Here is a 26482-nt window from a genome sequence, read left to right as displayed (position 1 = left end):
AGGGAGAAAATAAACACACCATCTACACACATACTCAAGTGTCAAACGCCCTTTAGTGGTAGACAGAGGTGCTGCTGGCCGAGTGGCCCGGCCCCACTCCAGCCCCGGCTGTGCTGCTGCCGCCTGCAGTACCTGCCCTTCACCGGATGTGCACCATCTCCTCCAAGAAGGGGGTTTTCATGCAGCCCGTGCAGAGCTGATCCATCCAGAGCGGAGCCTCGTGCTGCAGAGGGGTGCGCCGGGGGTAGAAGGTGAAATTCACATCGTAATTGAGCAGGCAGCTGATGGAAGCCATGTAGATGTCAGAGAAACGCACCAGCCGGCGGGAGAAGTACGTGGGGTTGTGGAAGGTGCGGAAGATGCTGCCAAACTGGGGGTTGAACAGGTTCTTCGTCAGAGACCTGAGAAAGAGATGGTGCTCTGTAGATAAAACTGTGGTCACAGATTCTTCCCATTCCCTTAGCCCTGGGCCACCCCACTCCCTGAGCATTAGGGGATGACCCCAAGTACCCAGGCCCCAAGCTGTGATGCAGACCAGTCCCTGTGCAGTGAGATGCATGAATATTCAGTGCACTCCTACTCTGTTATGGGCAGTGGCAGGAGCTGCAGTAGCAGACAGCCCACCAACTCCTCCCAACACTCCCCTTTCCCACCCTGCCTTCAAACCAGTCCAACCTCCCAGGCTGCAGGACTGCACTGCTGCATGCCCCCCACCCAGAGGCAGGTGACACCAGGCAGGACTAGAGTCCAACAGCTGCAGTACCATTGTCCCCAAAGCAGGGTACAAAATGGACCCAATGCAGGCCTGGGAGCCCCTAAGACATCTCACGTGTGAGGGGGGAAAATGCTCACCTGATCTCCTGCCGTTCCTTCATCCACTCCAGCAATACTTGCTTTGACTCTGCATCCTGATACATCTGCAAAGGCAGCAGCAGAAAGCACGACATCCATCAGTCCTGCAGGCCACACCTCAGCTCCCTGCAATTTCTACTGTAACTCACAAACCCAGAGCCCACTGCACCAGGAAGATGAGATATTTCTGAGAACCAGGCAAGATGGTACATCCCCTCATCCCTGTGGCTAAACCCAAAATTCAGACTCAGAAGGCAGCATAGAACCTGTCCTGCCCAGGCAGGAGCTGTTTACCTGCATTCTCTCCAGCAGCCCTGTCAGAGCCTGCTGCCAGGTCAGGGAGTGCATGTACTGCTCCGTGTTTATGATCCGGATCTCCGTCTCCAGTTCAGGAACGATGGCTCCAGTCCTCCAGCCATGACGCAGCATGAGGTCCTGGAGGTCAGGGTGAAAAAACAACCAAGAATTCAACATAAAGACTGAAAGCCAAACACAACCCCAGTTCCTGGAAGAGTGGGTTTGTTCCCATTTTGGATTCTCAGGGGACAGCCATCCATGGCCCATGCCAGTAACAACCATCTCCTGGTCACCAGGATCAGTTGCATGAAGCACCTAGAAAGGTGGGATCAATACCAACTGCTCTCAAATGCACAGACTTTACCCACAGGAAGTACTTCAGGAACCCTTTCTCCAGTGCTTGCCTCTGTCTGACAGCAGTGGGGAAGCCTGTGTGTCCTGTGGGGGGGGCAGCCAGCACAGCACAGCCCTGAGCTCTCAGAGCAGGCCCTGCCTTATCTCCAGCCCAGCTTCAGCCACAGCAGCCATGGGGGATTGCTCCCACCTCGCTGGAGAGCAGAGACATTCAACTCACCGCAAGGTCACTGTACAGATGGTCACCAAAGTAGAGCACCTTGGATCCACGCCAGCCCGTCAGCCTCAGGAAATCAAAGAGGTTGCCCTGCAAGTGACAAGAGCACAGAGTGAAACGTGGGTAGAGGCCACCTCACCACATGCAGGTCTGAGCAGTCTCATGGCATGTCAACCTGCTCTCTGCCCCACCATCTACACCCAGAGGTTTCTGCCCTTCGCCACCTCACTTCACTTTCTTCCCATGTGACAATCCCCTGTACATTCCTCAGCTTTTTTAATGCTAGAGGAAACGACAAAAACTCTTCCAAAGAGTTTTTGCAAACAGGGAATTCAGGGGAAATTCTGTGGTCTAGGGCACAGCAAATCAAGAAGACAACATGGTCTAAAAAGGCAATAAAAGGAGGCAGTTTAGAGGCCAAGAGACACCTAAATTAGAAAAGCCTGAGGATGGGCAAAGAGAACCCAAGGTGTTCTGGGTTTAGAAGTTGTTAGTCTCAGGTGATAATGATTTCACCTCACAGTGTGCACTGAGCACTGCCAAGCAAGGCTTTTGGAGGCAGGAGCTGTTCTACATCCCTGATGACCATCCCCACCCCAAAGTTTAACAACACCCACCTGTCCACAGGAATTGTTTAATCAAGCCAAAGAACCAGGCAGCCTGCACAGATTCACTGCTGAGTAAAACAAACCAAACCCCAATGCACCAGCTAAAGCACAGCACCAAGCAGCTTTCAAGACTTTCCAAACATCCATACGTGCACAGAAGGCACTTCAGGGCCTACCCTTCCATCTCCACACAAGTTTTCCACATGAGTCATGAAAACAAAACCCACTAGGGAAGGAAAAGGCCTCATCAATGCCAGCACAAGCAGTCAGTGCAAACCCACGAGCCACTCAGCAGCAACCCCTCCAGCCAGACTCCAGTGGCAGGACGGAGCCAGCACCCCCAAGCACCAGCCTGGCCAGAAAACCCCCAAACACAAGGCAGCCCCCACAGCAGCCACTGGCAGCTGGCTCTATGCACAGCTAAGGCTGCCCAGAACCAGGGTGCTGGGTCTTCTGTTCCTGCAGCATCCCTGGAGCTGAGTAGACCTCCCTTAACAGCACAGAAACACAGGACCAGGCAGCCTCTGCACTTCCTGGACACACAGGAAGCCAGGAAGAGCAAGGAAATGGAGCACAGCCTTAGAAGGAGGACAGTCCTCTGCTGTGCTCCAGTCACCTCAAACAGCAGTGAACCTGACAGCCAGGAAACTTGTGCTTGGAGCTCCACAGAGCCACAGACCTGTTCTGAGACCTCCAGGTCCTGCCCTCCTTTCCCCCAAGATCACAGACCAGGAGAGGGGCAGGAGCACAGATTTGGCACATACAGAAAATACCACGTCTGTTGGAACAGAGGGACTAGAGGTCATTGTACTTCAGCTTCCCACTCCCTAGGGCAAAACACCAATCCCTGAGGTCCCATTCATGGGACACCCACAGCAAAAAAACTGCCATCCAGCCCTGCTTCAGGGCACAGAACAGCTCAGAAGCCTCTGGCAACACCACCAGCACACTAACGTGTGGTCCATGGCCACTAACACTTGCCAGAAAGAAGCATATTGTGGCACTTCAAGAAACCAAAAATCCTGGAGACAGGGTGGGCTACAACCAGGATACACACTCTGTCACATCCTAAGAACCACAGTTAGGCAACAACGTTAATGCAGTCAGATAAACATCATGGTGGGGAAGAACTGGAGAGGAGCCCAAAATCCTACTCAGCCCACTTTCTTACCTCATCTTTTCCCTTCCTCAGTGCACCATTCACTTGGGTGAGCAACCTGTGGCCACAAGATGTTGCTGGGTCAGGAGCAGGATTTAATTCAGCAATAAACTCCATGGGTGAGGCGTGCCTTTTCTCATGAGGGAGCTGCCACTGGGAATGAGCTTTACTTGCATGTTCCCAGCTCCTAGCTCTTGGCAGAGTGCGGGACACTAGCCCAGCACTTTGGCAAACCCACCAGACAAGAGGCTTCCCAATAGCACTACTCGAGGACATGACCTACTTTGCTCCCACAGGTCAGGTCCCAGCTACTTGACCACAATCTCACTAACAGTTTCTTCCCATGGGATTGGACAGCTCAAATAACCAAGAACAAACTGTCCTAAAGCCAGAGGCAACTTGTCCCAGCGGACAGACCAGCTGCAAGGACAACACCCAGGGCAGCAAGTTCACCAGAGCTGCAGCTCATCCTTCGGACATGCTGCTCCTTCCAGGAGGGGAGAGTTGGACCCAGGCTTTGTATCCTCTTTCATGCTTTGTACCCTATTCGATCACCCTTGTTTCTTTATTCCCTTCTACACAAGTCCACCTTTTCCAACCTTATGGAGAACAATTTGGAGTGAGGTGTGGAAGATCTTTGCACGCACAACAGGTTTCAGAGAGCTGTGCCTTCTTAGCCTCAACTACCACACTCTTGGGAGCCCAACCAGGACAGGAGTTTCAGGACCAGGACATCAGAGGAGCTGAGGGAAAGGTTCACAATTGGCCATGCTGGACAATGTCAGAGCAGAGCTCCCAAGGTGAAGGTTTCATTCTACATGGGGGCAGGGGACATTCACTGGCCCCTCCCACAGATGCAGAGGATGTTTCCCTACCACCCCATCTCACACTTTTTCCAGTGATTTCCAAAACTGAAGGCATGTTTTAAGTCCCCACCATTTCAGACTCCTGCTTCACACCCTTTATGTACCCATTCGCTTTACCTCTTTGTAGATCTTTCCCTTCTCCAGCTGGTTTATTTTGTCCCACTGCAGTGAGCCTTTATCATCCAGTTTTCGAAAAGGTCTGGGGAAAAAAAGGGGGGAGATGTCAACTTCTTTTGATTTTTGATGATTGTTACCCAGCAACCAGAACATTTGAATCACAAAACTTCTTTACCTATGTAACAACTTGAAATAAAAGCTCTACATGAGTTCTAAGTGACCTTCTGGGCTTTCTGCACTATTTTCTCAGGGGAAGAGAAAGTGTGAAAAGGAAATATCTTTTCAAAATGCTTCCATTGACTGTAACCATTTCATGCCAAAATTCCTAACAATTCTTCTTGCTTTCACATACAGAGAGGAGGAAAATAACCATAATGACTCCCTCTGAAATGCCAAGGCCAAGAAGGCTTTGACATGAAATGCTTTGTGTGCTGTTCCATCCTAGCTATGCCCCAGCCCAACAGAGACCACAGAATTTCCTAATAGGATAGAGCAAGTCTGCAGAGAGAATGGAAAGCAGTCCCCATGCTGAGTTCAACAGGTGAACCAAGCTGTCTCCTGTTTTTCCTGAGGGCTTGCCATGACATCCTCCACTCCATGAGTGGAGCTTAGGCACCAGGCAGCCATAGGTTTTATTTCCAAGAGGGCCAGATCATCATAGCTCCAGGCTGTGCTTGTAAAGCACTTCACCTGCAGCCCACGAAAAATCCTGTACCAGGCCAGCACAGCTTATAAAGCCATCCCATAGGTTTACTCCAGCATATGCCAATGGCCTGGGAAATGGGGGAGGAAAATACATACAAAGGAAAGGACAGACCAATCCCCCAACAAGTTCCCAAAGCAAAGAATCCAAAAAGCAACGTAAGGACAGCAGTCTGTCTATCAACTAGCCCTTTGGCATCTCCTAGCTGACCACAAAACCCAGCTGCCACGAACAAAGGCTTCCAGAGCTGCCAGTTTCCAAACAGCATGCATCCAGTAACTAAACAAGACCCCAAAAAACCTCAAAAAACAAACCACAGATACTTGCTGTGGGGAAGAAAAGGAAAGATTTTGTCACACTCTCGAGACAAGAAATGGCCAGCTCTCATGCCAATTTCAGAAACACATTTTCTGCTTGGCTCTACACATTCTATCCATTTATTCCCAGACTGGTCACTTCTTGCCTCCTCAGAGAGTATCTGAGAGGACAGTGGAAGGCTGAATACTTCCTGGAGCTAAACTATGCTTAGCAAACCACTGCTTTCTGGCAGGCCAAAGTAGCAGCTCCCTGCAGGGAGGAGCCCCAAGCCTGAGGCAGAACTGCCCTGGACACGTACTTCCGCCGGTCAGTGAAGAAGTTGGGCTTGTCCGCTTGCACAATGACCATGTCGAATAAGTCCCGCCAGTTCTTGCCAACCATGTGTTTCATTCCTTTGTCCCTAAGGGCAAAAGAACAGAAAAATTAACAGATCCAGTACTCTTTTTTCACCCAACGCTGCATCTTTACAACAGTATGCCCTAACTTCACTTTTATTTCAGTAACAGAGAAGAAAACAGAGATTTGTGAACCCCCCAAGGCTGTCTCATTGTATGAAGTATTGATGCTGTGCTTTGTTTCAAGGTGTCACACACTTTCTTCTGCACCACTGGAAGCCCAGGGAAGTCTGTGATGCAGCAAACACTGCTAGAGGCAATAGAAAGAGTCAGCTCTAATGTTGTGGCCAGCCACAGCCTTGTAACTTCTTCAAAAAGTGAGATAAATGCTGTGGGTGCAACATTCATTACAAGCAGCTCCCAGAGAGCTCTCATGACTACTGCCACAAAACCCTGTCCCATACAAATTCCAGGTGCTCAGAGGAGGGAGCGCCCTGCACGGCTCTTGCTGTGCCATGGTGACCCATTGATGAGCAATAATGGTACTCACACAAAGCTAAAGGGACTGTTTGTGATGAGGAACAGTTTCTTCTTGTGGTTCACCAGGCGGTTTAGCACAGCATAGATTTCATCCCCGTGCAGAATATACTTTTCTGTATCAGAACGAAACACACAGCATCAATCAGGACACTTTGGCATGTCATGACCACACTTCTAATCAAACCAAACCAAACCTAGCCCCTATACCACTAAGGATAGAAAAGGTCTGAGTTAGATCCACCTCAGGTGGGCAGTCAATGAACCATCATAGTGACAAAGTGGCCCTCTTCATCCCCATCAGTCCTATCTAAAGAGAACGACTGAGGAAGTGACAAGTGAGTTTGGCACCAGAGCTCATTTAACTCACCCATATCCTTTTCAATCCATTTGTACATCACTCCTTTCACATGAACATCTCTAATTGCATCCTAAAGAAAAAGGTAGGGGAAAAAAGTTTCAGTTTTATACATGGCATTCCTGTTTCCCAGCATGCAAACCTACTGCCACCACTGAAGACCAAGGCAGTAATGATACATGCCCTCCTTGCTGAATGGACAAAAACTCCATCACTGCCAAGCAGCAAAGCTTGCCCAGCAAGGCTGACCAAGATGCCAAAAGAAGAACAGGGTGGCTGGCTCAGCTGATGCAGTGTAAGGGGGAAAACCTCAAAACTTATCTGTGAAAGCACAAGTTCCTTCCTGCTCTTGGAAGGAACGAGCATGTTACCCCACTGGTTCCAAGGCAATAGACTGTGCCACTCCAAAACTATTTCCTGTCCCAAAACTGTACTGCCTCAGGCACTAGCTGGCTTTTCTTCCTCCCTGCGCCTGTGGAAGTTCTGCCAAATGTGACCCAAAGGATAGGAGCGTGGCCGGGGTGAACAGCAGCAGAGGACAGCATCTGTGATTCCAAGTTGCTCCCCACAAGCCAAGGAGGGCACAGCTCCTAGCCCTGGGTGACCAGCGTGCACAGACAGAGCAGAAGCTCCCACTAGGAGGGTAGCACAAAACACAGCTGGGAAGGGAGCAAGTTAAAACAGATGTTGTCAATGGCATCCAAATATCCTCTATTTTCCAGGCCAGAAGCCAAGATACAACACATTTTTGGACACACCCAACTGAGATTCTGCCCAAGTCTCCATCCAGCAAGATATGCCAGACACACAGAACCGTCTCCAGAGCAGCAACACAGTTTGCAGTGTTTGCACATGCAAATGCTTGTTTGAGCAGCACTGTTTTCACCCCTGATAATTTACACAGGTAAACAAATGCTGCCTTTCCCCAGGACCCTTAAATCCCTGTTACACTGTGTGTGCCCCTTCAGGAGCTGCCCTTTCAGACTGAGCCCCACACTCACCACTGACATCACTACGGCAACACTTGGAACACAGTCACCTGATCTCATGGCAGTGCTGGGGAAACCTCCTCATGACCCCAAAAACCATTTCCTTCAGAGCTGGAGAGAACCACAATTTACAGCTTAAATGGGGATGATGAAGGTGGAGGCATCACCACTTCAAAATGGAGTTTTAGGAGCTTCTTTCCACCATGTGGATTTGAAGGGCAAAAAGGCAGAGATCACATCTCATTGCCTTACTGGAAAGAATCTGAACAGAGAGCAGGAGCTCTAACAAGAAAACAACTTTCTCTTAACCAGCACTGTCACTAAAAACAAGCAAAACTTCGGATTTGTGTCAAAACTACCTTTGCAGAGAAGAAAGATTTCAGTGTGCTCTTTCCCTAAACCCCTGCCCTCCAAAAAACAAAAGAAGAAGAAAAAAAAAAAAAAAGGCAAACTATAATGTTTCTGCAGGTAAAATCTTGGAGGCTTGGTAGGTGCCAAGCAGGGCTCAAAAAAATGCCTCCAAAGGGAAGCAGGGTAAACTGTACATTCTTACTCTCAAATATGAAGTGACCAAACTGGTGTGACAGGACTACTTTAATTACACGTCAGCTTCAGCCTTTAACATGTGTTCTGGTTTGGCCAAATCTAGAAATATATCCCCTGAGAGAAGGCAGGCTACAACCAGCCCTCCCCCACCAGGTTCGGGGAAAAAATAAATTTTCCTTGAAGGAAAGTGAAAGAGATAAAAACTATTTATTTAACAAACACACAGGAAAAGGTATAATGATGATAAATGATAAAACCTCCCGCTCTGCTGAGAGAAACCTGGGAAAATTTCAGAGTCCTTCCGTAGATCTCTCTTTCCCCCTCCTTGGAGCTGGGACGGGGTGGTGGGCCCACCTCCAGGGCCAAGGCCTCGGTGGAAAGTCCTCCCAATGTATTCTGATGTTGAAACAGTCCAGCAGAGAGAAAAGGGAAAAAATGAAGTCCCAGGAAAACAAAAGTTCAACTCTCCAGAGGAAAAGGAGTTGGGGGAAAAAAACTGCAGAAAGCTGGCTGGAAAGGAAAAGCAAACCGGGCGCTTCCCTTCCCTCTCGCTCTCCTGCCGCAGCTGAAAAAAAGTCTCTCTCTCTGTGTGACCTTGAACAAGCTGCAAACTGCTTTGAAAAAGTTTTGCTCAGTTTTTCCTTCCCCCTCTCAGGATCAGTTTAAAGGCATAGAAAGGCACAAAATTTAATTTCTGGGCATAGGGCAGCGATATGGGATACACATCATAAAGTCACCCCAAGACACCATGCCCCAGGGTCAGCCCTTTTGACTCGGTGCAGCGCCTGTAGCACTTAACCTGCTCCCAAACACACGGGCTGCATCAGCATTACCACCAAGAGTTACAGCAGTGTGTCAGGTTAAGCCAGTGCTGTCCTAACAGCTGGGCTGTGCAATTCCTCTGGGACACCTGTCTGCAAGCACAGAAGGATCTCTGTGCTCATGTTCACAAAGCATTTCTTTGCACTCAAACTTGGGTACTGCAAAAGGATAAGTTTTGCAAAAATGTTTGTTTATTCCCATTGTACAGGAAAAAGCAAGAACACCTCTGGTGAGACCACATGATGGTCCCTAGTTTCAATATAGATTTCAGGCATTGCCACAGATTTTCTGTCATAGCTCTCTTTGCCTACTTCAGTTGCTCCTCAGGGACGACCACATTCTCCACCAACAGGAAAAAGCCAGGATTAGCACTCAGGAGTCTGAGGGCTGGACCACACCAGTTGCCCTGTATTGAACATTTATCATCTATGGCAACCATCCCCCTGCTCTCAAGATTTCAGTTAGGAACACGTCCATTTTGATCTCCAAAGAAGGTTCAGAAGAGACTCTTCGAAAAAAGCCTCAGGAATCAGCTGTATCCCCTCTTCCAATTTTCCCCACTCTGAGAGCAAAACCAACATCCAACACCCACAAAACATGTTAAGGTCTTTTGGGAAATTGGCTGGCACGTTCCTATCAAGCACCAACAGAAGGTCAGGACACACAGCTGACAGGTGGATCCTTATCACAAAGCAGCAGCACAGACATGGAGCTCCATTTCCCCATGGAGCCCCATGTCCCTCCCAGAACCGAACAGCAGTGGGTGAGCCTAAGATTCCCACAATGTACAAATCAAAAACCCTACTCCATGGAAAAAGGAATGCAATAAGGAAAATGTGTTGTCTGTCAGTGTAAGTCAGCCAGAGCAGCAATCTCAAGCACTTAGTTTTGCCTACAGCATTAACTGAGAAGTCAAAGAGCCCCAGCAATGCTGATAATCCCACACAGCCCTTTCAAGTGCCACTTAACACCTTGGAGTAAATGACTCATGAAAGCTACAGCCACCCACTGGAAAACATCTCCAAAGGATCAGACTACTCTGCAGCTGCAAGGAGTAGAGGACTCTCAGAGCAGGCAAGGACAGGTGTTTTACAACAATCACTGTATTAAGTGAACTGTTTGGTTGTCTTTGAAAAATGAGATACTAAGGAAAACAGTTTAAAAGCCTGCAGAACCAGAAAACATTTACACAAGCTGTGTGACATATTTCCCGTGGAAGGACCTTCAGCTTAAGCAGCCTAGGCTCTCCTGCACGAGATATACCAGCAACACCAGCTCTGTAGTACAGACAGAACCCAAGCATGTTCTGAAAACACAGCTTTGAATATTCCCTGGTAATGCTTTGATCTAAAGGGACAACAGAGCTGTCATATCAAGCTGGTCACTGCCAGCCCCTGGGGTTTGGGTGCTGCAGAGCTCACAGCTCTGATGTGGTGTGAGCTGTGGGGCAGTTGACATTTCACTTACAGATATGTCCTTGTAGAGATGCACCTGGTCAAACTCAATGCCATGAGTGATGAAGTAATCAATGACTGAAGAGAGCAGTGTCATTTCAGGAAGAGAAAAAATGTCCATAAACTGCTTAAGTGATGGACCCTGGAAAGCAAAAAACAAAAGGGAGACATTAAACCAAAAATACTGGGAAAAAAAAATAGCAAAGCCAACAAGCAAACTCATATCACCCAGCATCATCTGAAATATGTTCCGGGCTACCAAAAAGAAAAACACTAGTGTGGGAAGTCCCAGCCACTCAGCCAGTAGCCCTCTCTTCTCCACCAAAACACTAACCTTGAAGAAAGAGAGGTGTCTCCCTCACATAAATCATTGAACAAACCCAGCATCTTTAATACCACAGGGTGAAGATGGAGGAAGCAGGAAGTCAGTCCCAGACATTTTTATTTCATCCTCTGCTTCCCACTTGGACTCTTGGCATTAATAAGGGTGCCAACAGACAAAGCTCTGCTACAGCAGCAGACAAGGGCCTTGCTGAAGATGTCCCTTTGCTCATCTGAGCCAGGCTGTGACACAGGGCATCAAAGCTGCTCAAACCACGTTCCAGTGAGGTTTCACAAGGCAGTGTAAGACAAGCTGTTTGTCAATGCCTGTCTGTCACTACGGAAAACCCAGAGGAAAACCAGCTCCAGCCCACCCAAGTCAAGTGGAAATGGACAATTAAATCCTGACCAAGGAATAACTTCCCTTGCATTAGGCAAAGTTGCAGCTCTCACACACATCAATCACAAACCTATCAGCAGGCCAAGAGCCAACTTTGGCTCCAGAGAGAGCTTCCAATAAAATGAACTTTGCTTATTCTGTATGTACCACCTGTGCAGAGGACTGCAGTGAGTCTCACTTGCAAGATGAAGCTGGGATCAATTTTTTCATCTGCCATCGATAAAGTTCCAGACCAGATATGGGGACAGTTACTAAGGCCCCATATAGGGAAAGCACACAGACCTCCCATGAACCTGGTCATCAGCAGTGCCCTGGCAATCCAGTTCTATCCTGCCTGTGCATGAGCTTTGAGCAATCCAGGACTGACAGCTGCGAAGTTGCAATGCTGTAGGATAATACTGGCCCACTTCAGAAAGCATTTATTAGAGCTGTGTGAAAGACAGACATGAAAGCAGCATCCAGAAAACCACAGAAGGTGCAGATGGTGGAAGCTGACAGGGCCCCTGCTGCCTAATGACAAAAGTGTGGCCCTGTCATGCCAGGATGTAACAAGAGAACACCTCCCATTTAGTCTGGTTGGGTAAGGGTGGCACAAGACCAGCCCTCTGCAGCCCTATCTAAAGGCAATACAAATGGAGGTCAAAAGGGCAAAGGAACAACAGACAGCATTTTGCCTGAGTTGCATTACCAAAAAATGCTGCAATCAAAAGCTGTGCTGGTGTGCTGAGGGTTATACAACTTCCATCCACCCAGCACAGGACAATTTCACCTACAGAAGAAGACAGCACAAAGGGCCACATACCACACATGGTGGTGCTGTTTAGGGATACTCTGAATCCTCCCAGCACTTCTGTCCATTTTGAAGTCTGGTTGCTAAGGGAATATTTCTCCCATAGCAAAACCAAAAGTTCCTGCAAACAGCCTTCACCTTTTTTCCTGTTCAGAGATTCTGGGAAAGAAGCAAGAGGGACAAAAGCAGTTCCTACTGAAATAACTAGGTACAGGATTTAGCAGAGCAATGACCTGTCCTACCTTTCAAGAGAAGAGACAAGTAAATGTTCAGTGTTAACAGCAAAGATTTACCTTGTCAGCTCTGATTTCATTTTTGAGCCTGTGCCATTTTCCTAGAAGGCAAATCCAACCTCTCCCAATTCCCTTTAGTGGCCTTGAATTCCCTAGCCATAGTGACAGGAGCCATGATGAAAATTGGACTGTGCTTTCAGAATGTTACATCTGCTTTCTCCACAACACTCATGAGTTCACCACCCTCATTACAGGCCATCACATGTAAAGCCACCCCAGCTACAGTGTCTAACCCTGGGCAAGATCTGTGCCCATCTACTGCAGGTGTTGGGATGCAGCTGTCCACACACTCCTGCTAACAGAGAATCAGGAAAACCCTTAAGGGAGAGTATTTACACACTTCAGCCGTATCGGTCCCACTTCCCTTGTTGCCTGTTAGCAACCTTCCTGGTGCCCATACAGCAACATCAGCATGGCAGGCTAAGGAGAACAAATCCAAGGCCCCTATTAAAGGCTCACTCCTCACCAGTTCACTGCACTTGCTCACGCCAGCAGTCACATTCACCCTTGCTTCATCTTTCTCACTGATGTGGGAAAATATGTCCCACTTAGTGGCAGAGGTTGAGTGGACATTGCTGAATGCAAATACCATTAGTTGCAAATTCTTTCTTTCTCTTTGGGATCCACCTATTAGTTCATGGAGTCTATCACATTACTAGGAGAGGAGATTCACCTCTTCACAAAGACTAAGCTGGTATCTCTTCTTCTGTGGCCAGATGTTACATCAAATTTTTCAATACCAACTACAGGAAAGAAGAAAGCACCTGGTATGTACAAAGCAGCACCTCAGCATGAGCACCTGGTCCTACAGAAGGCCACAACTTGAAGCAGGTTTCATGTTCACAATTATTTAAAAAGAAAGGTGAAATCATCTCAAGTTTGGCAGGAGTGAGGAGAATTGCACAGGAGGAGGCTAATCGAGGGCAGTTTACAGACAGATACCAAATTCTAAACAGAAATGTCCTATTTCAAAGCTGGAAACGTCATTGAGCTATAAACAGAGTATATACTTATTAAGAAAGCAACTACTAAGACTAATTGTTCCCAAGAGAAAAAGAGAAAAATCAAGAAGTGACCTTGCTGGAGACTTCACAGAGCAGACTCACAGGGGTATTACCAGAGGAAATGTGCCATTCTCCTTCCAGCTTCCCCTAAGGCACCAGAACTAAGGCAAGAAACAAAGCAGTTCTGGGAGAAGGGATGTGAAGGGTCCTGCTTGGCCACTGCACCACATGAGACACTCAAGGAAGAAAAATCTCTCCTAACTTCCTCTAGTTCAGGCAACCAAAGGATTTTTACAGCTCCTACAGACAGAATGTCAGTACTTTACTACCCCCTACACTCACAGATGACAACCCTATTAATAATACCCCCTGAGCAGTTCTGAAGGAGTGTGGAGGAGGCAATCCTTTACATGAAGGGGAAAAAACCATACCCAAAACCAAAGAGAGAAAGAAAGGCATTGCAAGCACCCTACAGCTACACACAGAGACCCCCTCCCGAATAGCTCACTGCAAACAGGAGCACTGCAGGCTGCCCTGGTAGCTTCAGAGCTAGATTTGGCCAGGGAACAAGCAGGGAACATCTCCCTATCAGTCTTCAAAGCCATTCAGCTCTAGGCCAATAGCCGCGGTATTTAGAAATGCTTTGCAGATGTCTTTCAGATGCTAAACTGCTAAATAACCTCTGGGGCATATTCCCACTAGAACAAAAACACACACTGCAGCTCACTAGGGACCGAGCCTTTCCAAGGCAGGCTGCAGTCATTTACATGCGCATACAATTCCCTCTGTTTTCCAAGCTGTTCAAAGAGCTGCTGCTGCATCCCAGCAGCCAAGGGCTTACAATACCTTGCCATAGAAGTCACTCATCTGGTACAGGGGGATGTGCTGGGTACCACCGTAGAGTTCGATCACCTCTTCATCAGGCACCGGTTTGAGCCCTCTAGACACAAAACAACACAGTTTGTCAATAATCACCAGTCTGCACAGTGCTACAAACAGTAGAGAAAAACAGGATGGGGCAAACAGGCTCTTTTTAAAATCTCACTAATTCCTCTTGCCCAAAAGAGACAGGCAGAGAGCCTGACAGCTCTAAAGATTCACATAAAATCTTTCCCAAGACATTCTTCAGATACCTCGTTTGCTCCTACAAGTTAATTGAGGGGCTTTATCCACATTCCAGCAGAGTCCAGCCAGAGGCTTCTCTCTGCTGTCAATCTGTTGACAGGACTGCCCCACCAAATCAGCCCCACGACCTGACTTAGGCAGCACTGGGTAACTAACTTGGTTTGGAGATGTTGCTTCCATGAGGTACATCACTTTTAATGAAAAGGTGTAGGAAAAGGGTTTGCTGGAAGTGGGGTTTCCTTCTTATTCAGTTTTCCTAAAGAGAACAAGATCTTGACTAAGACCATTCAACAGAGAAAGCTGTTTTTCCCCAGAACACCAAAACCAGAGGTATGGCTGAGCTGTGCAGTTCATAACACCAGGTTATCTGGCTGCTGCAGGTTTTGCCTCTTGCACAACTTTGATGACTCTTTGCTCAAGCAGTCAGCAACTTTCCCTTTCTCCTTTTCTACTCAGTTATGATACAGCATCTAAGAAGTTAAGTGTTGCCTCAGTTGTGCTCAAAAGCAAAGGACAGTTTAGAAGGACACTCCAAAAAAGAGTTACTAAAGGACACTAGGGAAAAAAAAAATTAAATGTGTTTTCACTAAAAATCTCTTTATGAAGCTGAAGTAAAATATGGAGCACTACAAACCCTCTGTTCCCCTCAACCCCCCAAGCTGGCACTCAGAGAAGCCAATTCTCTCTGATTATGAAACTCCCTTCTTAATATTCTTAGAGTGTTTACTGAAGCTTAACAGCAAAAGGGCAGAGATCAAGAAAAAAAACCACACTGGCTTCCATGCTCAGGAAATACAACACAGGATTTACAGAAGCTTTGCTACTGCTATCTATAAATTACTACATCTTACACACCAACCCTACTCTTTGGGGCAAGGTGTTTTCTCAGTCTCCAGTCTCACAACTCTTTGGAGGAAAATTTCCTCTGCACTGTTTCAGCCACTTATTCCAAAGCACACCCAGCTCTTCTTGAAGAGCTAAAGGAAAAACAGGACCACCTAGGTCTCAAAGTGAGCCCAGATTTTGATGCATTATTACTTTATTGGCATGTCTGTGTTGCTTTAAGATGTAATTTGCACACCCAGACCACTTTCCAAGGCACAGCAGAGCACTCCTGCCTGGAGAAGACAGGCCCATGTGTGAACCACATACAGAGGAGCCCTTTCCTAGTGGCTCTGTTTGCTCTCAGGTGCTAACCCAGCCATGCTGTAGCTGCAGCTCAGACACCACACAGTGTACGTGACCAGATGTGCTATTAACCATTACAAAAAGCTCCAGGTCTTCCCACCCACACTTGGCTTGAAATGCTTGAGAAAAAATAACTCCCTGCAATTATATGCCGGGTAAGCATTTGAAGCAAGAGCAAACAGGATGAGCCAGACAAGACTGTGCTCTGCTCAGGAAAGAAACACAACACCACATGCTATGAACATACACTCAGATGTAGAAAACCACCTTGGCATATATGAGCTTTTAGAAAATGATTTTCAGAACTGACAGACCTATATGCTGTCCCCAGCTGGACATAATGGAAAGCATCGATCTTCATGAGAAGACTCTGTGATAAGGGAGAGATATTTACTGTTAGAATTGGGTTACTGTTAAAATTTTACACTGAAGCCTTATTAAAGTTTAAAGTTCCACACAAATGACATTCAGAAAATAAAGTTCAGTATGAACATCCCACATCTATGTACTTTAGGCAGCACTTATTCTCCAGGTACTTTTAGACACACTTATTCATACTGTGATTTTTTATTGGCCTCTCTGGGAAAAGACCATCTTTCTATGAGCCAAAGTCTGTTACATCCCTGTTCGTAGACAGGGATGCAGTTGAAAAACAGGGACAACGATGTTTCTGTGACTCAAGTCAGTCTATTCTTACCTCCCTTCCAAGAAAACACACATTCCAAAGGAGCTTTGTGTGCACAAGAGATCTATTTCTCCCCACATTTATCCTAAGCAGAACTAAATGGGCAAGTTTTAGTTGAGCACAGCTGCACCCAGTCATTTTCCTCACACAAGAGCTCTCCCCTCCCCAGTAGAAGACATTGAAGGAAAGATGTTCAGGAGCACACCAGGCTGGTAACATTAGAGCTTTCTTTGCATTTTTACTATCAGACTCCCCTAATCACGAGTCATCCCTTCTCCTCCATCCATCATTCTGAAGCTGTAACACAAGTCCTTGGGCATGGAAAGCAGCCTCACACTAAACCCACATCACTCTGCAGCTTGCACAAGGAACACAGCATCAAACTTCTTTCATCAGGATACCATATCAGTGCATCTTGCTACACTGTGGGCAGACCTCCCAGTAATCCGTGAGGAGTGCAGGCAAATATGCTGGAAGTTTTACTTAGACAGGCACAACCTAGATTTCTGTGTGGTTTACGAACTCTGATCCTGAGAAAAGAGAGTTCTCTACTTTCTACTCACTCAAAGGGTGCTTTGCTTGGCCAGGCCACTCGCCTGTGCTTCTCAGATATACCAGCCAAAGATTTAAACAGAGAAAGAACCTTCAGTTTCCCACAGATCTACTTCTTGTTTTATAAGGCCAGAGGCGTGAGTGGTCTGCTGCCATGCTGTCATCACAGTTAGGACAAAAGACAGAAAATCTCTGTAGTTTTTTCCTTCATTCTCTTTTTTTCCCTCCTGCTGGAGAACAGCACACTCATTCCAGCCTGCACTGCCTGCTTCCCTGAATTTGCTCAAACTCAACGTAAGAGAAAGCTACACCAGTGAAGCAACTTTCTCTGCTGTGCTCCCACCTGACTGCCTGGCTGCAGCAGCCAGCATGACATCACTGGGCATCAGGCTTTCAGGGAATCAGTCCAAAGCACTGAAAAGGGTTAAAGCTAATGCCTGCACTCTGCTTGCCTGTGTTCCTAAGAAGCATGCATCTCAAGTAGCTTGGATCTTATTCCAGGCAGTCCTATTATTCGGGGAAGGGGGTGGGGAAGGCTTCCTAAAGCATTCTCCTGACAAGTCATTTCTATTATTGGAGGAAGACATTATGCCTCTGCTCCTGGCAAGTACTTGTAGATGCAGGATTGAGTTTTGCTGTTTAAATTTCCTGAAAGACAGAAACAATCACACAAACAAGCTCAGTTTTCTATTAATTAGCCTGTGGAACGAACTGACTTTTAAATTGGCTAGGCTGTTTACCAGAGGCCTTTGCTAGAATGTCCCATTCTGCTGGAGGTCAGGCTGGCACAATAAACATCTTTCCTTGGGGAAGAACCCAAGTAGTGTAAAGCACAGCCACACAGACTCACTGGTAATTTGGTGATAGATGTTATTGCAAGCAATGACGAAGTATTTCCACTAAAAATGTAACAGTAGAAGACAAAGCCCAGGAGAGTGAACTTTGTACAGCTTACCTTTTGTACATCATAGTGAAGCCCACGTATGGCAAACCCTGGAATGTAGTCATACTTCCCAAGCCCTTCTGGATACTGGGAAGACAAACAGTGACATCATTAGAGCATAAGCACTGGATAAATAACAAAATCATTTCACCTGTTGAGCTCGTTTAGTGCTGCCTAATTTTGCCCTTTTAACAAATAAAATGGATGAATGGAGTAAGACAAAGGATCAAGATATCCAAAACTAGTTTGTCTCATGTAAGGGACAGTAGTGAAAAGCCATCAGATTCACTGAGGCAGTGAGGACACTTCTTGTAAGCTCCACTCAATGCATATATTTGGCAAAGCTTGGCACTGCAGAGCGCCTCTAAACAGAAAGACACGATGAGAAAAAATGCATAGAGCAGTCACCCATTGCAAACAGGGTGTCTGATCTGGGACATGTTCTAGGGCATCATCCCATCAACCAGCATGTGTCAAGTCCTTCACAGCTTCGGTGTTGGCCCATGGTTTATGCTTATCCACCATGTGCACCTCTAACCAGTAGTTCTGTAGGCATTATTTCCATAGTTGAGTACAACTGACCAGAGCTTTTCTAGACTAAGGCTCCCACTCCACATTTATAAAACCCCAGGAGTATACATCATGTTAAATTATCTCAAAGGAAATTAAGTCTGCAATCAAAGATTGTGAAACATTAAATTTACCTCAATAAATCAAGTAATTGACATGCATGCACAATGCCTGCACAAGCATGTCTGGAGCATTGCAAAGACAGCAGCAAGCTTAATTGAGTGGAAACTCGTAGCACCTCATTACCTTGAATTGCTCTATTAGGATGTTTCTGGCAGTGTTGAAAATCATGGAGTGTAGTAAATTAGAATACTGTGCTAATGTGTAATCATAGTCAAAGCCATAGATCTCCACATCTCCCAGACTGATCTCATTGTTAGCGTAGATGGCGGCAGGATTGAGGAGATTGCAGACTCCTGGTGGAAGGAGATCTAAGAGAAGGGAAAGGGGAGAGGTTAGAGAAACTGAGACGATCACTGAAGTTTAGACATTTTCTTCTGGACCTGACAGCAGCTGGAAATGCCACACAGCAGCAGCAAAGGAGGACAGAGCTGCTGCTGAAGGCTGCTGCTGTTAACTCACTCAAATAATCTCCCTGTGAAAAAACACTGTGAAACCTCTGGCAAACCTCTGGCTGCACCTGGAGATAATGCTGTCTATCCATCTGCACAGTAAGATTGACCTTTTGTGTCAGGAAGCTGCAAAACAATGTCCCCTGGTCTCTGGCCTACATGAAGCAAAGCAAACCCGAGGTTTTGTAGTGTCAAATTTCTATCTCAGAGCAGCTGCAGCTTCTGCAGGCTTCAGTGTGAAAGGTAGCTGTGATAAATCACCAGAAAAACACACACCCCTCACTTAGAACTTGCACAAGCAAACAGGCTAACTCTCCTCTTGGAAAAGTCTAGATTACTCCAAATCAGAAATTTTGAGGTTTGTTTTTTGGCATTTTTTGTTTCTCACAGAGACAATCAGACTTCACAGAGAAACCCTGCAAGTACCACTAGGACTTTTTAAATTTTTGTATTAATGGGCAGGATAAAACAAGGTTTTGAACAAACACCAGCATGTAAAAAGTAAGTTATGCTCCTGGAGCATGCAGTGCTGATAGCAACAAGTTATCTGCTTTCCTCTGATAAACAGCTGTGGAAACAGCTCAGTCCTTGCATGCGGTTTGTCACTGCAAAGCAGGGTTACTGTTCAAGATGCTTGGGAATAGCACTGACCACTGAGAAAATGGGGTTAAGTGAGCAAGTAGCTGAACTACCTGTGTATATATATATATGTATATATATATGTGTGTGTGTATATATATATATATATATATGTGTGTGTATATATATATATATATGTGTGTGTATATATATATATATATATATATATATATATATATCCCTTTCCAGAGCTAGTCCAGAGAGGAGAGCTTTTGCTCCACTGCAATGGGAGAGGCAGGAACAGATCTTCCCACAGGCTTCCCATTCCATGAGAACTGTCCCTTCCAAGAAAGAGCGATAAGAATAGTTCCTTGTAGTAGGTTGCCTGGTCACAACCACACTGGGGGACAGAGGGGAAGGAGACATTTTCTCCCTCCTCAAAGATGGGTAATTTTCTCTTTGAATGATAGAAAAAGTGCAGGCATTTTCCAGATCCTACTCAGCATCAGTGGGTAGGATTTTTTTCTTTTCCTACTTTAACTTTTGGCTTTTAGCAAGAATCCCTGTCCTGGTTCTTTAGTGTTTCCTTGCTATAAAACCAACTTCCATTTGTGTCTAGGACAAAAACCACATTATTAGAAAGAGATACCAGCCCTTCCCAAGAAAGATTTTGTCTGGAATTATACCAGAATTTAGGCAAAAGTCTTCAGTACATTTGTGAGCACTAATTCAGAGAGGTAACCAAAGAAATAGATTCAAATATTTCAAAATGTTTCTTTTTCAGGGGGGAAAAAAAAAATCACTATGTTACAAAACATACCCATCCTACTCTCCTAACTGACTTCCATTTGGCTTTCAAAGGCAATTCACCAAACCATGTGGAGAGGAATCACTAGAAAATAAAGCAGTATATTAAGGCAGGAGGGCTGACTTGCTGGCTACACGTCAGGAACAAAAGCTCTCTGTCAGTGCTCTGCTGGTGGCAAAGTTCCTGGAAGAAGCTTAGGAAAGCGGATGCATTCCAAGTACTTTCCACCGAGATTTTAAAAGATGGGAAATGTAAATAGGATTCAGATGATCACAACTTTAATCCTTTCATCATAAATGCTCTTTGCACCATAAACAAACAGAGCTCCACTTCCTGTCCTCACCTCCAGTCAACTTGTGGAAAGACCTTTTTCTAAACTTACACTGGGATTTGCTGGGTGTTATTTTTCTTCCTCACAAGGAAAATGATGACACAACCTTAATCACATCTCAGGGGAAATGTGCAGGGCTTTCCTCTTCTATTAAAGCCCTTTTTTCTTTTTATGACAAATGCAACCAACTTGCTGCTACAGTTTCCCTACAGAGAAGTCAAGTTCTTCCAACATTTCCCTTTTGCTAACAGATTCAGGACAACACATTTTGATAGCCTGAGAGCATCACAAAATACCATTGCCTGAACCCCACCTCTCTTTTCACAGAAGACAAGAGAACCTTCTAGATTCAACCACACATACCAGCCACAACTTTTGCAAAAATACCATCAGGAAAAACTAAGGGAGCAGTAGGATTTTGTAATATGGAGAGGGTAGTCTGAGCTTCACCAAGCAAGTCCTATCTGTGATCAGAAGCATAAGCAGTTACTGTGCCACAGCACGATTTATGAAGTACATTTAGACCCACTGAGTGAAGCAATGCTCTCCCCTGCCAGCCTCAAATGTACAGAGCCTCTCTGCTGTCCTCTGACAGCCTCTTGCCCAGGTCATTTTTCCCCACCCATATTTCGTCAGTCACTTACATAGCATGTTCTCTCTTACCTCATGAGGGCTGAAAAAGGGTGCACACACCAGCCAAAATGATTTTCACACACAACGTGTTCCCTACATACCCTTCCCCAAGCACCACACATCTCCTTGCTGTGTTTCCTACTACACATCACTCACAACTTGCAGCTTGCTCTGTCCACCCCATCATCCTACATCTTTAATTTACAGTAATTTCAAAGTCACTGCTCTTCCAGGAAGGAGGAAAGCTCTGAGGTTCAGTCTAGACATTCATGATGCATGTTTGTCTCAGTGTAAACGTCCTTTTGCAGCACCCTCCTCAACAGAGCTGCAGGTCTCCATCTCCTCCTTAAACTCATGCAGTCTCCATGTAGGTTCCAACTACAGCAGGGAGAAGACACAAACTGGGAGCACTCACAAAATCAGTTTCAATACATGAGCCCAAAGATGCCTCAGGGTTACTAAGCCAGGTTCCAAGAAGCTTGGTTTGTGTTTGGTTTTGGGTTTGGTTTGCTTTTTTGTGGTGTTTTGTTTGTTTGTTTTTCAAAGATAACCTCCTGGGTGGTTACCAATCCTGAGAGCTTAATCAAGTCCTGGGCTGCAGGCTTGGGCGCTGCTGCTCTGCTGACTTTCCACACATAATCTGCCAGGGATCTTTGTCTCAGATTTCCTGGCAATTGTCAAATCAAAACAAACAGACACCCACCAGAAGCTCATGAAGATGCCATTTTTCAAGAACGATAACTTCTGCTTTTCCTCTGCCAAGACACTGTAATGGATTGCTGGACAGATACAATAAATTAAAGAAAACAACCGCACAAAACAAAATGAAGAGCAGTTTTGATTATTAAAAAAGAGTAATAATCTCAACTACTCTTTCCATCTGGGTCCTAACTAGAAAGGCAGACAACATCACAGTTAGTCACTGCCTACTCAGCACTTCACCCAGGAAGTCTGATCTAAGGCAGAAGCAGCGTGAGCACATCTGAGGACGGTGTGGAAAAAGCCACTCTTGCACTGGATGCAGCCCCAGGAATCTGCCTGCTTGCACAATTTGCTCCGGTTTGCAACTCCGACGGTTTTTAGGGAAGTATCTGCATGTCCACAGCACATGATGAAATTAAGCAGCAAAGGCAGACCACAAGAAAGCGTGTTTGAGCTCGTGCACCTATTACACCTGGGTGTAAATGCAAAGTAAACACACGTCCTTCATTTTACCACTGAGAACTTGGACAGCTGCTTAAATCAGACTGTCTGCATGAGAGCACAGGTGTCTCTTCCCAGGCAATAACCCACATTGTTAGAAAGCAATAACCCTCAACCCCCAACAGGAGAGCAGAGATGGAAACAAAAGCAGGTAATTAACTGCGAGAAACCACTAGAGACACCATCTGGTCCCTTCTGATGTGAAAAACGCTCTGGGCAGGAGGTGCCAAGCACGGTTCCTGCTTTTCTGAGCTCCCGTGGTGCCAACAGCATCCTGCAGAAATGCTCCTGTTTTCTCAGCCTCAGATCCAGCATGTTAATGAAGAATAATACATCAACAAGGCAACTCGCTCCCATCTCTCACACCCTTTGTACTCCCAGAAGTCCAACACAGCAGACATCTGTACTAATTTCTTTGTAAGAAAGGGAAAAGAAGGATACAGAGAAGCAGATGGCCATCATCCTCCGTGTTCTTCATGAATCAAAAAGTTTCCCTTGTTCACAGGGAGTTGCTTTCTAAAGACAAACTGCCACTTTTCCTCTCTTCGCAGTACCCCTTTATCCTTCTGAAGTATTGTTTTGTGCCATTTCCTGCAAAGCACTCCCACCAGCCAAAGTAGATGCTTCTACCAATGGGGTAGGAAGGGAAAAATATTATCTAAAGACCATTTAATTTCAGATGAACCACATTAAAAGACCTTGAATTTACACCATTGTGTCTAAATATTTTGGGATTTCCTGCCAATGAAATCTACATTAACTAAAAGCAATATTAGAAAATATAATTTCATTCCAAAATTATATTTTTAAAATATACAAAGGCACTAGAGAAATGCTACAAGAGTTCTTCACAAGAAAAAATGGGTTATATCCAAAAAGGCAGAATTGGGAAGTTTACATAACTGGTCACTCTTCCAGTTCTGGCTGTTCTCACATTTAACCATGCCCAAGTTTGTCACTCAGAGGCAAGATGTTTGCAGATATTGTAAAGGTTCCCTAGGAAAGCTGAGTTAGTGTAGCCGCTGTTAACAGATTTGGAGCACCTAGGGAAAAACAAACACTTCCTCACAGCCAAAGCCTCACCGGCTTGGCAGTCCCCTTGCTTCAGAATTGGATGTTTCCTAGAGTGCAGGACTTCAAAGCTTACTGAGAGATCTTATCAGCCTTCCTTGACACTTATCAGATCAGAAAACAGCAAGTGTTGCTCAACTCCATCCCTCTGACTAATGTGAATGTACTTTTCCTTTTGCCAGAGGAAAAAAAAAGCACAGTAAGTGCCTCAAATTTTTAGAGGTAACGAAATTTGGTGCTAAGAGTCATTGTTGCAATAGGCAGGAGGGATAATGAAGAGAATAGCTTCTCTTGAGTCAACACGGAGAAGAGATTTTACCTCAGAGGACACAGCTATGTTGTGCTGTCATTTGTGTCACCTCACTGAAGCCTGGCAGAGCACAGATGTGTTTACACAGAGTTGAGAACTTCTTGTGCCTGTGCTCTGGCCACCAAACCTGCACCTCCACTGAACTTTACTGCACAGAAGCTCATCCTGCACAGCCTGCCCTGTCCAACTCAGTCAGCATTTATCGTGCAAAAATGCGACAGTGCTCCGTGGATCCGGTCCTAAGCAAGGGCTGCTCTGAAAACACACAATAAATTCTCCTGGCAGAGACCTCTCATCAAACCAATGGCAATAACCGAGAACACAGGACAAAGGACTGCACAAAGGTGGCGTTTCAGAGGGGGAAGGAGAAGGAGAAGGTGGCATCAGAGGAGTCTGCCCAAACTCAATGCTAGGGAGTACTGAGAAGCCAAGCACAGACATTCACCTTCACATCAGAGTTAGAAATCAAGCACGAAGGAACAGACTGATGCCACATTTTGCACAACTGTTTAGTCATCAAAGCAACGATTAAAACCAACTTGGACCAACTCTGTCTCTTCCTAACAAGACTTGAATAACAGCACAGTCTTGAAATTGTAGTTTGGAGAGCTATTCGTTAAACAAACGAGGGACTTATAACGAAGGCCTTATTCAACACATCTGATGGCCACCTGGAGGTTTGTGATGAGTCTTCTCTGTAACACTTGGGCTACTTCACCTGACTTCACTTTGCATTTACTCCTGCTGATTACTTCTCCACCTCATTTAAAAAGGGTATCTCTTGCATCCCAGAGTTATGCAAACGCAAACTCCACAATCTATCACAAAGCAAACCGAGCATTTTGCCAAGAGACCATGACACACCCTATTAACACACATCTGCATTTATGGTTTCAATCCCATTATGGAAAAGAAAAAAATGCCTTTGAGGATATCAAGGTCCTAACAGCAATAGGAGCATTGCAAGTTGGAATTTCTTTCAAGCAGTAGGGCTAAAACCACAACTCGACCTTGGAGGGTGTTAGCAAAGCTCCAGTCCTCTGTCAGCACCCTGCACTGCCTTCAACGGCGCTGGGAAAGAAGGGCTCATCCTGGAATGCAGCAGGCTGAGCACCTAATGGATCAGCAGACAATTCCCTTACATTTGTGCATCATGAAGGACTCCAGATTTTATGTCAAATCCAGTGTACTGGAAGGTGGGGGAGGAAGGAATGACAGACCTTGCCGATATCAGAACAGGGAGAGGGCTTTTCCAGATGCCTACGGCTGGCTGCCATCCTTATCCAAGCCCACAGGTAAATAAAAGCTAACGGAGAGTTCTGTAAGAGCAGGCACAAACTCACACTTCCTAGGTCTCTACAGTGCTTACCTTCAGCATTCCAAGAATCAAGAAACCAACAGGAAAAAGTTCCCTGCCCTCATGTCATTAAAGCTATTTATAGGAGAGTTTAATACAGTGGAGGTCTGCTGCTGCCAAAAAGACCACAATCCTGTTTTACACATAGACAGATTTGGCGAGCAGTCTGAGTTTTCTCTTTGCTTGGCAAGATTTCAAAGTACCCGACAGAGCCAGGTAACTTTTTGGTCAAAGAAGCAAAAACACACACACTCATGAGCAAAAGGTGTGTCACATGTGGAACACAAACTGAGCTCAGGACCAGGACACATCCTAGGGGCTGCAGCATCAGTCTTCTCCAGGCTCACCCTTGTGCATGCCCATCTATTTGTTCTAGTCCAACCGCGATTCCGTATGCCAGCCAACGGCAAACTGGAGAAAAAGGCAACAAGCCCTTCATTTAGACCATTTGCCGTGACAATGCCTACAGTAAGAAGGCCAGTTACGAAAAGTCCCATATACCCTGCACGTCCTGAGACGCTGGGACCAGCCGGGGAATCTGCACAGAAGGAAGCCCAGAATGGGGAGAGGAAGATCAAGATTTCAGTGAAATAAAACCATCCCAGAAAGTCACGGGCGATGGAAGATGTGGATGGCATCGCCGGGGAGAAAGGCTCCTAACCCGGCAGCTGCACAGCCCGGGGACATCCCCAGGGCTGCGGGGCGAGGAAAGGCACCGAAATGCAAAGAGAAAGGAGAGAAAAGAAAAGAATGGAAAGGCCGGCCCTGGACGTGGCAGCCCCCTTACCGTAGACCAGCTTCTTCATCTCGTGGTACCTGGCCCACAGGTAGGTCTTGGTGTCGGCGCCCTCGGCCGGGACGGGCTGGCTGCCGACTCTGCCGGGGGCCGCCGGGTGCTGCTCCCGGGGCTGCCCGTGCCCACCGTCGCCGGTGGCTTTGTGCCGGCAGCTCTGGCAGGACACGGCTACGGCGAGGAGCCGGGGGACCGCGCCGCCGCCCCTCCGCAGCGCCGCCGAGCCCAGCGCCGCCATGGCCCCGCCGGACACCGCAGCCTCGGGGCACCGCGCACAGCTGGGGCTGCTCCGCTCCGCTGCGCTACCCGGCCCGCGGCCGCACCGCCGGGCGGCCAATCCCCGGTGCGAGGGGCCGGGCCGGGCCGCGTCCCGCCCAGAGAGGCCGGGCAAGGGCGGCTCTCGGTGGGCGGAGCCGGGGCCC

General features: G+C 46.6%; 2 protein-coding genes across 2 annotated transcripts in view; one reads left to right on the top strand and one right to left on the bottom strand.

The window, feature by feature from the left end:
• The window catches only part of STAB1 (stabilin 1), a 51891-nt gene extending 51835 nt beyond the window's left edge, over nt 1-56 (top strand). The window contains exon 68 of the mRNA XM_042017909.1: nt 3-56. Coding sequence (XP_041873843.1) covers nt 3-56 — 54 coding nt within the window. The remainder of the gene's footprint in view (nt 1-2) is intronic.
• On the bottom strand, nt 35-26326 carry NT5DC2 (5'-nucleotidase domain containing 2). The gene is made up of 14 exons (XM_042019572.1): nt 26055-26326; nt 18650-18834; nt 17846-17920; nt 15968-16023; nt 14187-14280; nt 10546-10674; nt 6734-6794; nt 6377-6479; nt 5790-5891; nt 4471-4552; nt 1724-1810; nt 1147-1287; nt 853-917; nt 35-401 (listed from the first exon to the last, which is right to left on the bottom strand). The coding sequence occupies exons 1-14, from the start codon at nt 26296-26298 to the stop codon at nt 140-142; spliced, it is 1686 nt and encodes a 561-aa protein (XP_041875506.1). The 5' UTR covers nt 26299-26326; the 3' UTR covers nt 35-139.
• Nucleotides 26327-26482: the final 156 nt, after the last annotated feature.

Source organism: Corvus kubaryi, unplaced genomic scaffold (genome assembly GCF_017639235.1).
Source record: "Corvus kubaryi isolate FWS band 111438036 unplaced genomic scaffold, C.kubaryi_AGA036_p1.0 124, whole genome shotgun sequence".
Taxonomy (NCBI): Eukaryota; Metazoa; Chordata; class Aves; order Passeriformes; family Corvidae; genus Corvus; species Corvus kubaryi.
The sequence above is the reverse complement of the archived record's forward strand: the minus strand, read 5'-3'. Positions and strand labels throughout refer to the sequence as shown.